At 44.8% G+C, this 12,074-nt stretch overlaps 1 protein-coding gene across 1 annotated transcript in view; it reads left to right on the top strand.

Annotated features, from left to right (window-relative positions):
- Positions 1-810: 810 nt before the first annotated feature.
- LOC308611111 (protein WWC3-like) overlaps positions 811-12,074 on the top strand; it is a gene marked incomplete at both ends in the record, with an annotated part of 51,309 nt that continues 40,045 nt past the window's right edge. The window contains 7 exon segments of the mRNA XM_081260023.1: positions 811-906; positions 2,275-2,452; positions 2,686-2,824; positions 6,787-6,876; positions 7,672-7,786; positions 7,789-8,070; positions 8,072-8,219. Coding sequence (XP_081116149.1) covers positions 811-906; positions 2,275-2,452; positions 2,686-2,824; positions 6,787-6,876; positions 7,672-7,786; positions 7,789-8,070; positions 8,072-8,219 — 1,048 coding nt within the window.

A 12,074-nucleotide genomic window follows, 5' to 3' on the forward strand; every position in this document is an offset into this window, starting at 1 on the left:
AGAACATTCAGCCTCCTCCCAGTTCCCTGCTTGTTTCACGCCTGGTGTGGGGAGGCGATCTGGCTTCTGGTCAGAATCAGCTTTATTGACCTGGATCCGGCTGAGTGGAAAAGCTGCAGAGGTGACAAAAGATCAGGCGAATCGAGCACAACTTGACCCGACCTCTTACAAATGTTGGGGCAGAGATTCTGCTCAAAGAGGGATACCTATCACCGATTTGGTTTTCTCCCTCTGTCCTCTGCAGAGTCATCCTGCTGATAACAGATCTAGTTCAAACCTAGGATAACACAATGCAGCTGCATTGCCTTAAACAGAAATAGAGTGTATTGTTGTGATTTCTTCCAGAACGGTGGCATTAACCCTGAGTGTCATTTGGCCATGCTCTCAGCTTTGGGGTTGCTGTACTCTGAGTAAAGCACTGGCAGCTGGGTGCTCTATTCGGGGTGGTAGTGGCCAGGGGAAATCCACCCCAAAACGCTCTGCAGCCACTCCAGCCTAAGGAGCGAGTTCTGAGGACAACTTAGGAACTCTCCTTGTCTATCCGAAACCCCTGTGTCACTCACATGCTTTTCATGTCAGTTACTCCTAATGCTCCATAGTTTGTTAACAAGATACTCTTTCCCTGTGCGTGAGGAGGAGAGAGGTGGTGGTGGGGAGGCTCAGAGAGGAGGACGGATGGAGGGGAAGGAAAGAAAGTGGAAGGAGAATAAAAGAGAAGAAGGGAATCCCGCCTTTCCTAGCTTCCCCCGGACCACACAGCACCTTCCTACTGTTACAGAGAAAGAATATTCATGACGCACCTTAAAGATAATGAGGCAGGCTTCATTTAGAACCCGAGCGATTGGTGTAGGGACCAGGGTGATGGGATTTTACAAAGGATATGACTCAACTCTGGATGCCGTGTGGGCCAGTGGGGGTCACAGCCAAGGGGCAGGGACGGGGCATGGGTGGGACATTCCTGAGAGGGAACGTCAGGGCTTGGAGGGGTTCTGGCTGAACCCACCTACCAGTGGCGGGTGGGGATGAGAAACTGGATCAGATGTTGAGGCTGGAGGGTTCTTGTAGGGTGACTTACCAGGGTGCTTGCTGAAGTCGGCTTTTACAAGGAGGTGCACAGGTGGGCTTGAGAGGAGTGTCAGGACCCGGATTAAAGTTTGGTCAGGCAAAGAACCTTTGTCACTCCCCAGCCTTCAACTCACGAAGGACTGAAAATTCCTCTAACTTCCTTCCCCACTTGGAAGCCCTCTGGTACTGAAATTTATCTGACACCCTGTTTGCCAATGACCTTACATGTCAGAGTCCTCACATCAATACTATTTTCCTCCCCTTAAGTGTTGGTGTTCACCCCAGTTTTGTCTTTGGGCCCTTTCTTTCCTTGCTGTACACACTCTTCACGGGCGAGCTCAGCCACCTGTTGGGTTTCAGCCTCCATCTGTAATCTAGTTTTTCCTAAATCTGCTCCGTCTGCAGGATGTCCCTCCCCTGAGCTCTGGACTTCTGTGTTTAACTGAGTATGCGACAGTTTCCCCTAGACATCAGTTCAGACATAACTCAAATGGACATTTTCTGAAATTGAACTTATTTTCTGATAGCAGTCCTTCCTTTGGAATTTCACAGATAGTTCAGGAATCTTGGCCTGTCACTGGAGATCCTTCCATCCTTTTCTTTGCTACCCATTTTCTATAGGGTTACAGAACTTATATTAATTCCAAGTGTCTCTTCCTTTCTTATGGCTTTTATTTGGAAATAGAATAAATAGGTAAATAACATAAAATATCAATAAGAAAAATAAGTAAAAGAAATAAATGGAGAAATCATACCTGGGGAAATACCTTTTAACAATTTTATATTTGAACTATTACTTATGTTATCCACAACTGTTAAGAAAAATTAATGAGTTGAAGAAAACTCTTATCAAATAGAATATATATAAGTGGAAAAAATCCCAATAATGTTTGCATTCAGTGCTGTCAATCACTTGACAATAAACTAATTTTGAATGGAGTACTTTTATTATTTTCTTTTTTTTTTCTTTGTACTGGAGTATATTTGATTTACAATGGTGTGTTAATTTTTTCTGTACAGCATAGTGACCCGGTTATACATATACATATGTATTCTTCTGTATATTCTTTTCCATTCTGGTTTATCCCAGGACGTTGAATAGTGTTCCCTGTGCTATACCGTGGGACTCTGTTGTTTATCCACGAATGTGGTACTTTTATAGAAGACAAGCTCTCCAGCGTGTTTTTGTTGGTTTTGCTTGTTTTTCAGCAGGCCTCTCTCTGCAGCTGCCCGGATCCCATCGTGAACGGCCACATCAGCGGCGATGGCTTCAGTTACAGGGACACCGTGGTTTATCAGTGCCACCCTGGTTTCCGGCTCGTGGGGACTTCCATCCGGATATGCTTGCAAGACCCCAAGTGGTCCAGACACACCCCAGTCTGTGTCCGTAAGTACAGCCTGTGAACTAAGTCAGCGGGTGCTTCCCTTCGTGGTGTTTTCTTTTGTCATTAGGTAATAACACAGACCCGTTTAAGCTCAGAGAAAGGATGGAGAGCTGTCAGAAGAGAGAGAACATGGGCGCTCCTCCCCTTCCGTCTCTGGTCTTCCTCCCATTCCATGTCCTTCCGACGCCTCCTGCAGGCTCCCTCCACATTTAATTTGCTCACCAACTCATCTCAGATGGGTCCCAGGATGAGGGATGTCAGGCACGCATTCCCCCAACGTTATCCCAGGACGACAAGGTGGAAACAGCATCCGACCAGAGGAGGATAGAGGTGCTGGGTCTGAGTCTGCAGGTTGGCTGTGCAGGGGCCCCACGGTAGCCAGCCCCCCAATCTTCTGTGTTGTTTTGTGTTTTTGTCATTGCTTCATCAAGAGCACAGAGAGTTTGTACGCAATCCTTCCTTTAGTAAAGAGGTGAAATTGTATGTAACCATTGTCCTCAAACTTTATAACTTGAGAGACGAATGCTGACTCCTATTTTCTCTCTCTCTTTTTTTTTAAACATCTTTATTGGAGTATAATTGCTTTACAATGGTGTGTTAGTTTCTGCTTTATAACAAAGTGAATCAGCTATGCATATACATATATCCCCATATCCCCTCCCTCTTGTGTCTCCCTCCCTCCCACCCTTCCTATCCCACCCCTCTAGGTGGTCACAAAGCACCAAGCTGATCTCCCTGGGCTACGTGGCTGCTTCCCACTAGCTATTGGTTTTACATTTGGTAGCCTGTGTCCATGCCACTCTCTCCCTTTGTCCCAGCTTACCCTTCGCCCTCCCCGTGTCCTCAAGTCCATTCTCTAGTAGGTCTGCGTCTTTATTCCCATCCTGCCTGCAGGTTCTTTGTGACCTTTTTTCGTTTTGTTTTTTAGATTCCATATATATGTGTTAGTATACGGTATTTGTTTTTCTCTTTCTGACTTACTTCACTCTGTGTGACAGACTCTGGGTCCATCCACCTCACTATAGATAACTCAGTTTCGTTTCATTTTATGGCTGAGTACTATTCCATTGTATATATGTGCCACATCTTCTTTATCCATTCATCTGTTGATGGACACTTAGGTTGCTTCCACGTCCTGGCTATTGTAAAAAGAGCTGCAGTGAACATTGTGGTACATGACTCTTTTGAATTATGGTTTTCTCAGGGTATATGCCCAGTAGTGGGATTGCGGGGTCATATGGTAGTTCTGTTTTTAGTTTTTTAAGGAACCTCCACACCGTTCTGCACAGTGGCTGTATCAATTTACATTCCCACCAACAGTGCAAGAGGGTTGCCTTTTTTCCACACCCTCTCCAGCATTTAGTTTTTGTAGATTTTTTGATGATGGCCATTATGACTGGTGTGAGATGATATCTCATTGTAGTTTTGATTTGCATTTCTCTACTGATTAATGATGTTAAGCATCCTTTCATGTGTTTGTTGGCAATCTGTATATCTTTTTTGGAGAAATGTCTGTTTAGGTCTTCTGCCCATTTTTGGATTGAGTTTTTTGTTTTTTTGATATTGAGCTGCCTGAGCTGCTTGTACATTTTGGACATTAATCCTTTGTCAGTTGCTTCATTTGCAAATATTGTCTCCCAGAGAAATGGAAATAAAAAGAAAAATAAACAAGTGGGACCTAATGAAACTTAAAAGCTTTTGCACAGCAAAGGAAACCATAAACAAGACGAAAAGACAACCCTAAGAATGGAAGAAAATATTTGCAAATGAAGCAACTGACAAAGGATTAATCTCCAGAATTTGTAAGCAGCCCATGCAGCTTAATATCATAGTAGTCTCTTATGATTTTTTGTATTTCTGTGGTTATTAGTTATGTCTGCTAACTCTTTTATTAGTTTAATTATTTGTGATATTTCTGATTTTAATTATTTTAAGTGTTTTTTTTCTTGGTGAGCCTGGCTAAAGGTTTGTCAGTTTTGTTTATCTTTTCAAAGAACTTGCTTTCAGTTTCATTGATAATTTCTACTGTCTTTTTAGCTTCTATTTCATTTATTTCTGCTCTCATCTTCATTATTTCCTCCTTGGGCTAACTTTAGGTTTCATTTGTTCTTCTTTTTCTAATTCCTTGCGGTTCAAATTTAGGTTGTGTATTTGAAGTTTTTCTTATATCTTGTAGTAGGAATTATCACTAAAAACATTGCTCTTAGAACTGCTGTGTAGCATTCCAGAAGTTTGATGTGTGTATTTGATGTGTACACGTATAGGAGTGTAATTTTCTTTTCCTTGTCGTGTCCTTGTCAGGTTTTGGTAACAGGGTAATGCTGGCATGATAAGTTAGGAAGCATCCCTCATCTTCAACTTTTTCAGCAAGTTTGAGAAAGACAGGTATTAAATCTTCTTTGACTGTTCGGTAAAACTGACCAGCGAAGCCTGCTGGTCCTGAACTTTTTTTGGTGGGAAGTGTTGGATTACTGATTCAGTGACCTTACTAGTTATTGGTATGTTCAGTTTTCTATTTCTTCATAATTCAGTCCTGCCTTGTATGTTTCTAGGATGCATCCATTTCTTTTGTGTTGTTCAATTTGCTGGCATATAATTGTTTATAGCAGCCTCTCATAATGCTTTGTTTTTCCATGGTGTCAGTTATAACGTCTCCACTTTTATTTCTGATTTTATTTATTTAAGCCCTATCCTTTTCTTGATGAGTCTAGCTGAACTTTTGTCAATTTGTCTATCTTTTAAAAGAAAAAAAGCCTCTTAATTTCATTCATCTCTTCTTCATCTATTGTCTCTCGAGTCTTTGTTACATTTATTTCCATCCCGATCTTTGTTATTTCTTTCCTAATAGTACCTTTGGGCTTCACTTGTTCTTCTTTTTCTGTTTTCTTCCTGTGTAAACTTAGTTTGTTTCTTGAGGTAGGCATTTTATCACCAAGAACCTACCTCTTAAAACTGCTTTTGCTGCATTCCATAAATCTGTTATGTTGTATTCTCATTTTCTGGAGGTTGTTTTTCTTTAAATTTCTCTTTTGATTTCTTCATTGACCCATGGACAGTTCACTACATGTTGATTGATCTCACACATCTGTGAACTTTCCAGTTTTGTTTCATAATTGATCTTTACTTTTACACGTGTTGCCGAATACACTTGAATCTTCCTTTACTTATTAAGTCTTGTTTTGTAGCCTAAAAAATAATTTCTTCTCCATAATGTTCCATGTGCTCTTCAGAAAAATGTATGATTCTGCTGATTTTTTGTTTGATGGAATATTCTGTATATATCTGATAAATCTATGTGATCTCACATGTTCTTTAAGGCCTACGTTTTCTTACTGATTTTCTGTCTGGATGATCTGTATGGTTGATGTAAGTGGAGTATTAGAATCTGCTACTATTATTGTATTAATGTCTATTTCTCCCATTTGGACTGTTAATATTTGCTTATATACTTAGATAGTTCTGTGCTGGGTGCATAAATGTTTACATATGTTATATCCTCTTACTGGATTGACCCCTTTATCATTATGTAATCTCCTTCTTTGTCTCTTAGTACAGTCTTTGTTCATAAACTCTATTTTGCCTGATATATATATATATATATATATATATATATATACATACATATATATATACATACATATATATATATATACACACAATCATTTTGATTTGTAAATGGGTCTTTTGTTATAAAGGCAAGATTAATCAGTCCCCACTGTTCAACAATTATTTATTATATGTGCAGGGCTCTACTCTCGGCAGTAGGCTTACTACAGTAGGAGAAAAATATTCTAGAAAATTATGAAGTAGAAGAAGGCAGAAGGAAGAAGAAATATATACTTCCAACCCATATCAACCCATGACAGTTGATATTTTGTTTTATTTGATTTTTATCTTTTATTCTCTAGATACTAGAATTGCATTTATTTTTTGCCTGGAAGAGGGCCTAGGATGAGGGAATCAGATTTATTCCAAGGAAATCCAGTAGATTTCTATGAGCTCTGCCTTTGAACCCATCTGTGGGATTCCCATCCACCTGTCTATTTACCTACCTGTCCACCCACTCATCCTCCCATCCGTCCATCTTATCTCTTTATCCACACATTTGTTCCATCACACATGCAACTTCTAGTGTGGATCACTCGCACTGTTCAGGATTCTAGAGGTACAGTGTGAAATAAAACAAAAACAGTTACCTTGGAACTTGTGACATAGGTGTGCTTTTAGAACTGATAGTCATTGATCTGTTTTGGCGGAATATATAGCTGAATTTCTTGTTAGGAAAATATACTTGGCATCTTTGAAATCCACCAGTGGACTGTTTTTGTACCTACAGGATTCTACTTCAGGAAAAAAGAAACTGTCTCCTGATGCAGCTGGAAGAAGCCATCTGCCTAATGTCCTATCTCCAGTCCGAGTTACAAAGGTAGGTAACATGATTATCATGTTATAACATAGTGGCCGTGAACTTCACGATTCATTTAGCCTGGCTTTCTCTCCCAGAACTTAGAACCTGCAGTGGTTGTAAGTACAGGACAGGAAAGTGAAGACAGGATATTTTTAAGATGAGCTGCTTATATGTGACCCAAGGAATATGAGGAGAACCAAGTGTGACTTCAGAATAATGAATCTTAAGTCAGATTTATCGAAGGATTTTGTAACTCACAGCATCAGGAGTGTATATGTCCATCTACATAGATGCACACGTACACTTTTAATTATTTCTCTTTAAGATACTCATTTTAATTAGGCATGAATATCTTTAAAATCCGAGTTGGATGCTCAGTAAGAGCTCCAGTTCTCAAGCACTTACCGTATCGCGAAGTGTAGTGTTAAGGGCTTTCTGTGTATTATTTTCTCAGTTCTCCCCCTCACAGCGCCTTGAGGCAGGAACCGCTCTCATCCCAGCGCCGGGTGAGAAGGTGGGAGGCTCGGAAAGGGCAAAGCCCTTGACCAAATCAGCTGCATACAGCTAGTCTTGAGTGTGAGCTGGAACTTGAGCTCGAGCAAGAGCCCTTGACGTTAACTACTGCTCTCGACTGACATTCAAAGAAACAAAGGAAATATTTACGAAGGGGCGGGGGTGGGGGTGGGTGTCTTAAAACGCTCAGAGGTGTTGAAGAGGCGCCGGGGTGAACGGGCCCGAGGCAGAGGTTTGCTCCTCGTGGAGCTCGGCTCGCGGTGGGGACGGGCGGGCTCCAGGCTGCTCTTGTCGTTTCAGCCTGTCCGCCAGCACCCTGACCGTCTCCTCGGGGAGCAGCCGCGGCTCCCTGGCCTCCAGCCGGGGCTCCCTGAGCTCCGTCAGCTTCACCGACATCTACGGCCTCCCGCAGTACGCGAGAAGCCCGACGCCGAGGGCGGCCCGCTCCTGCGCTTCGACCTCGTCCCCTTCGACTCCCTGGGCCGGGACGTCCCCTTGGCGGACGCCCCGGGCCCCGCAGACCTCCACAAACAGAGGCGCTCCCTGGACACGCCACAGTCCCTGGCGTCCCTGTCCTCGCGCTCCTCGCTGTCCTCGCTGTACCCACCCAGCTCGCCCTTGGACACGCCCTTCCTCCCGGCCTCGCGAGACTCGCCCCTGGCCCAGCTCGGGGACGCCTTCGAGGTGGCGGGCCTGGGCCCCCCTGGACAGGCTGCGTGCTCAGGCCTCCGCCGTGGGGGACGAGGACCCGCCGGGCGCGGCGTCCCTGCCGCCGCACGGGTGCCCCAGGAACGGGGAAGGACCTCGCGAGCGAGGACCCCAAGCCGCTACCGCTCCCATGGCTGCAAGTACGTACTGATGGGTCCGGTGGGTGCCCCGGGGCCGGGGAGGAAAGGTCTCGAGCTCAGCTGGCTCTGCTGTGGCCTAGTGAGCCCTCAGCTTAGGACCCTCCAGGGCAAGAGGAGGCCCGCACGCACGCACGCACGCTCGCCCGCCCGCCCGCTCCCTTGCTCGTTCCGCGTGCTTTTGCCCTGGGTCCTTGAAATGTCATGGAAAGTAGTCTTTCCCAGCCATTTGGCTTGTTTTCAGAATATACTTAATTGTCGAAAATGAGACAGTTCCTCCGCATTCGGAGGCTGCTAAAGAAGTACTTGGGCCTTAACGAACTCTCCAGGGCGTGTGCCCACATGCAACGTTCTGTGTGTTCCCGCCTCAGACCAGCACTGGCACTGCTGTCTGGCTGTGGCCCGGCAGAAATCTCTACTAACGTTGGCCCTGTGACTTCATCTCTTCATCCTTTGTTCCTGGAATTTTCAAAGACTTAATTCTGTCAAACAGGAAATGACAGTATTTTGGATGATTTCAGAAGTTGTCGCAGTAAGCATTAGTCATTTCTACCAAATTACTTTCTCTGGTGCTCTTCAAATCCTTGCCTACTCAACTCTAACTGCATATCCTTGGGCACACCCTTAGACCTGGTTGACTCTCGGCTTCATTGCTCTTCAACAAATACACCATTTTGTTACCCATGGGTTATAGACACAGTCCTAGTTTCTCTCAGCATTTACATATCTATTGACCAGCTATGTTCTGAATCAGTCCCTTGGCTAATTGGCACCTCCGTTGTTTTCCTATCTTTTTTGTTTGCAAATGCTGCTCATACATTATTTCAACATCCCAATATAAATTATTTCCATAGTTCATATGCATATGTAAGCTGTATTTACTTTGTTCTTTTTTATACACATATTCTCTTGTTCATCTTCACTTATTGTCTAACTTTACTCTTTCCTTTTCCCTTTGCAAACTTTCCTTAAAACGTTTCCATTTTCACTTATTGTCTAGCCTTTACTCTTCTTTTCCCTGTGCAAACTTTTCTTTTCCCTATGCAAACAGTCCGAAATATAGAAGTATCAGTCCAGTTATACACAAAGTCAGCAAAAGATTTAAGGACCCCTTTCGGTCCACGGGAGAGACTGGGTGGGAAGGAGAAGAGCTGACTTAATTTCTTTATTTTTCATCCACCACTTGGTGGTGGATGTTATAGCGCTTCAAGCTTCTTAGACTGGGAGGTCTTTGCTGTCGGTACGGTCAGATACTGCCACCTGGTGGTGCGTTCACATATGAGTAGAATTGGGCCCTTACAAACTAGAGGTACTTGACTCAGTGAATGGGTCCTGATAGGTGCTTGCGCAGGGCTGGGTGAGCAGCTTCAGGCATGGACGCAGGGTGACTCCTTGCCTCCCTTGATGCTTGTGGGAATGCCTGAGCTTAGAGTCATCGCAGCTTCATAAAATTGGCAAGGATCGCAGTACTCATTACAATAACCCCACCCCTCATTTATGACGCCCGAGGTCATGTAGTTCCCTCCACTCTCCAGTCTAAGAACAGTACAGTCTAAGTTTGACTCAAGCAAGCTTTAGTGAGAAAAATTTTAGTAACATAAAATTCAGAGTTGCCCATTGTGTTTTAAATCAGTCTGAGGGGACAGAGGTGGGGCAGGGGAGTGGGGAAATAAACTGTCATCGTTAACTGTTTTTACATGTTTACTACAGTTTTATGGTCCCCACACTTTAAAAGTCAAATGTGGCACGATTCTGAAATCTGTTTCTGTTTTCATTTCGCACTGGTGTTTGCTAATATAAGTCCATAAATATTTTGACTTTGTTCATCTGTTTATTGATGTTTTTATTACATTCATACCCTGTTTAACATTGTTGGCTTAAATTCTACAGTTTTTTCACTTTGTGCTTTTTTTTTTTTTTTAAATCTCTTTTCTCATGTGGCTCGACAGAAACGTTCACTGTAAGTGACCTTGGACTTCCGCTTCGCCTTGCTGGTCAGGCTGTGCCACATGCTTGTGCAGTGAATCAATGTATTTAGGATGGTCGGGGTGTGGTCAGGAAGGGCATAGCTCATGGCTGTGCTTTAATGTAGCTCAACAGTTGCTCTTATTATTGTTGTCGTTTGAATGGTATTCATCCTGGCTCTGAAAGTTGTGTAAGAACTTTTCTAAGAGCTTGACGTATTTTTTCCTTCTTGCGTTTTTTCCCCAGACTTTAGCGCTTTCATTATTTTAATAGGCCAGCTGGCAGCTTTGCCCACGATGTGATTTTCCTTATACTTTCCTCCCTTTTGTCAGGCAGCGTTGCTGTCCTTAGGTCTCAGTGTCTGTTTGTCTGTGTTTCATGATGGAAAGATCAGAGGTTTATAAAATGAATGTGTGGAAGCTTGTTTATTCCTTACCTCACTGGCGTTGCTCCCCACTTTCCGTCTCGTTGCCTAGAAGCCCAAGTGCAGACGGTTGCGGTGTGTACTGTGGGGTGTGCCTTGTGCTTTCTTCCTCAGCCAGGGCAAACGCTGAACGTACCTCCTTCTGTCAACTCCTGCATCCAGTTGCTCCGTGAATGTGCTAAGCCCAGGATCACTGAGGATTGATTCCCCCATTTCCTTTCTCTCTTCATCCACTTTCACTGCAATGAGAGAGAAATTTTGTCAGTTACACCATTGGGTTGCCTGGAAGTTAACTGGATCATTGTGCAGTGTTACTTCCTTAAAGGCACGTAAGGCCGAGTGTCAGGGCTGGGAATGGAAGTAGTGAGCCGATGTGTTTGCTGGCGTTCCATGCAGCAAACTGAGCGGTTCTATCTGCAGTTTAGAGCTGGAGGCTCTGGGTCCTTCCGTGGGGCCGGGGTGACGAGCAGAGCTGGACCTGGGAGTCGTCATCTACGATCTGAGAGTCGGTGCCTCCGGCCACCCTAGGAAGAAGCCAGCTTCTGCCGCTGACTGAGCCGGAGCCAGTGGCCCCAACGCTGGGCGCTGCAGACCTTTGAAAGGTCGGCTTTTGTCTGCAGTTAACATTGTGAGACCAAAGGCCACAGCCCTGTCTCTTTTTGTTGTTGTTGTTGTTGTTGTTACGCGGGCCTCTCACTGTTGTGGCCTCTCCCCTTGCGGAGCACAGGCTCCGGACGCACAGGCTCAGCGGCCATGGCTCACGGGCCCAGCCGCTCCGCGGCATGTGGGATCTTCCCAGACTGGGGCACGAACTTGTGTCCCCTGCATCGGCAGGCGGACTCTCAACCACTGCGCCACCAGGGAAGCCCGCCCTGTCTGTTTTGTACCCCGATGAATATATCTGGGTTTAATTGTTGCTGTGAATAATAATTTGGCTGAAAAGAGAGATGGTTGGGGACTTCCCTGGTGGCGCAGTGGTTAAGGATCCGCCTTCCAATGCAGGGGACACGGGTTCGAGTCCTGGTCCAGGAAGATGCCACGTGCCACGGAGCAACTAAGCCCGTGTGCCACAACTACTGAGCCTGCACTCTAGAGCCCGCGAGCCACAACTACTGAGCCCAGAGCTGCAACTACTGAAGCCTGCACGCTCTAGGGCCTGTGTGCCACAACTACTGAGCCCATGCGCTGTAACTGTTGAAGCCCGCATGCCTAGAGCCCATGCTCCGCAACAAGAGAAGCCACCGCCCTGAGAAGCCCGTGCACTGGAATGAAGAGTAACCCCCGCTCGCCACAACTAGAGAAGGCCCAGTGCAGCAACGAAGACCCAACGCAGGCAAAAGAAAAAAAAAAAAAGAAAAGAGATGGTTATTGGTGTCAGGGGTGCACAGATGTCTAGATTTTTAGTTTCTAGAGCTTAGATGGCCAGAGAACAGAGAGAGACAAGAGGGACCTGCATTATTAACAAGAGG

This window comes from Mesoplodon bidens (assembly GCF_964165515.1).
Source record: "Mesoplodon bidens genome assembly, contig: HAP1_SCAFFOLD_339, whole genome shotgun sequence".
NCBI lineage: Eukaryota > Metazoa > Chordata > Mammalia > Artiodactyla > Ziphiidae > Mesoplodon > Mesoplodon bidens.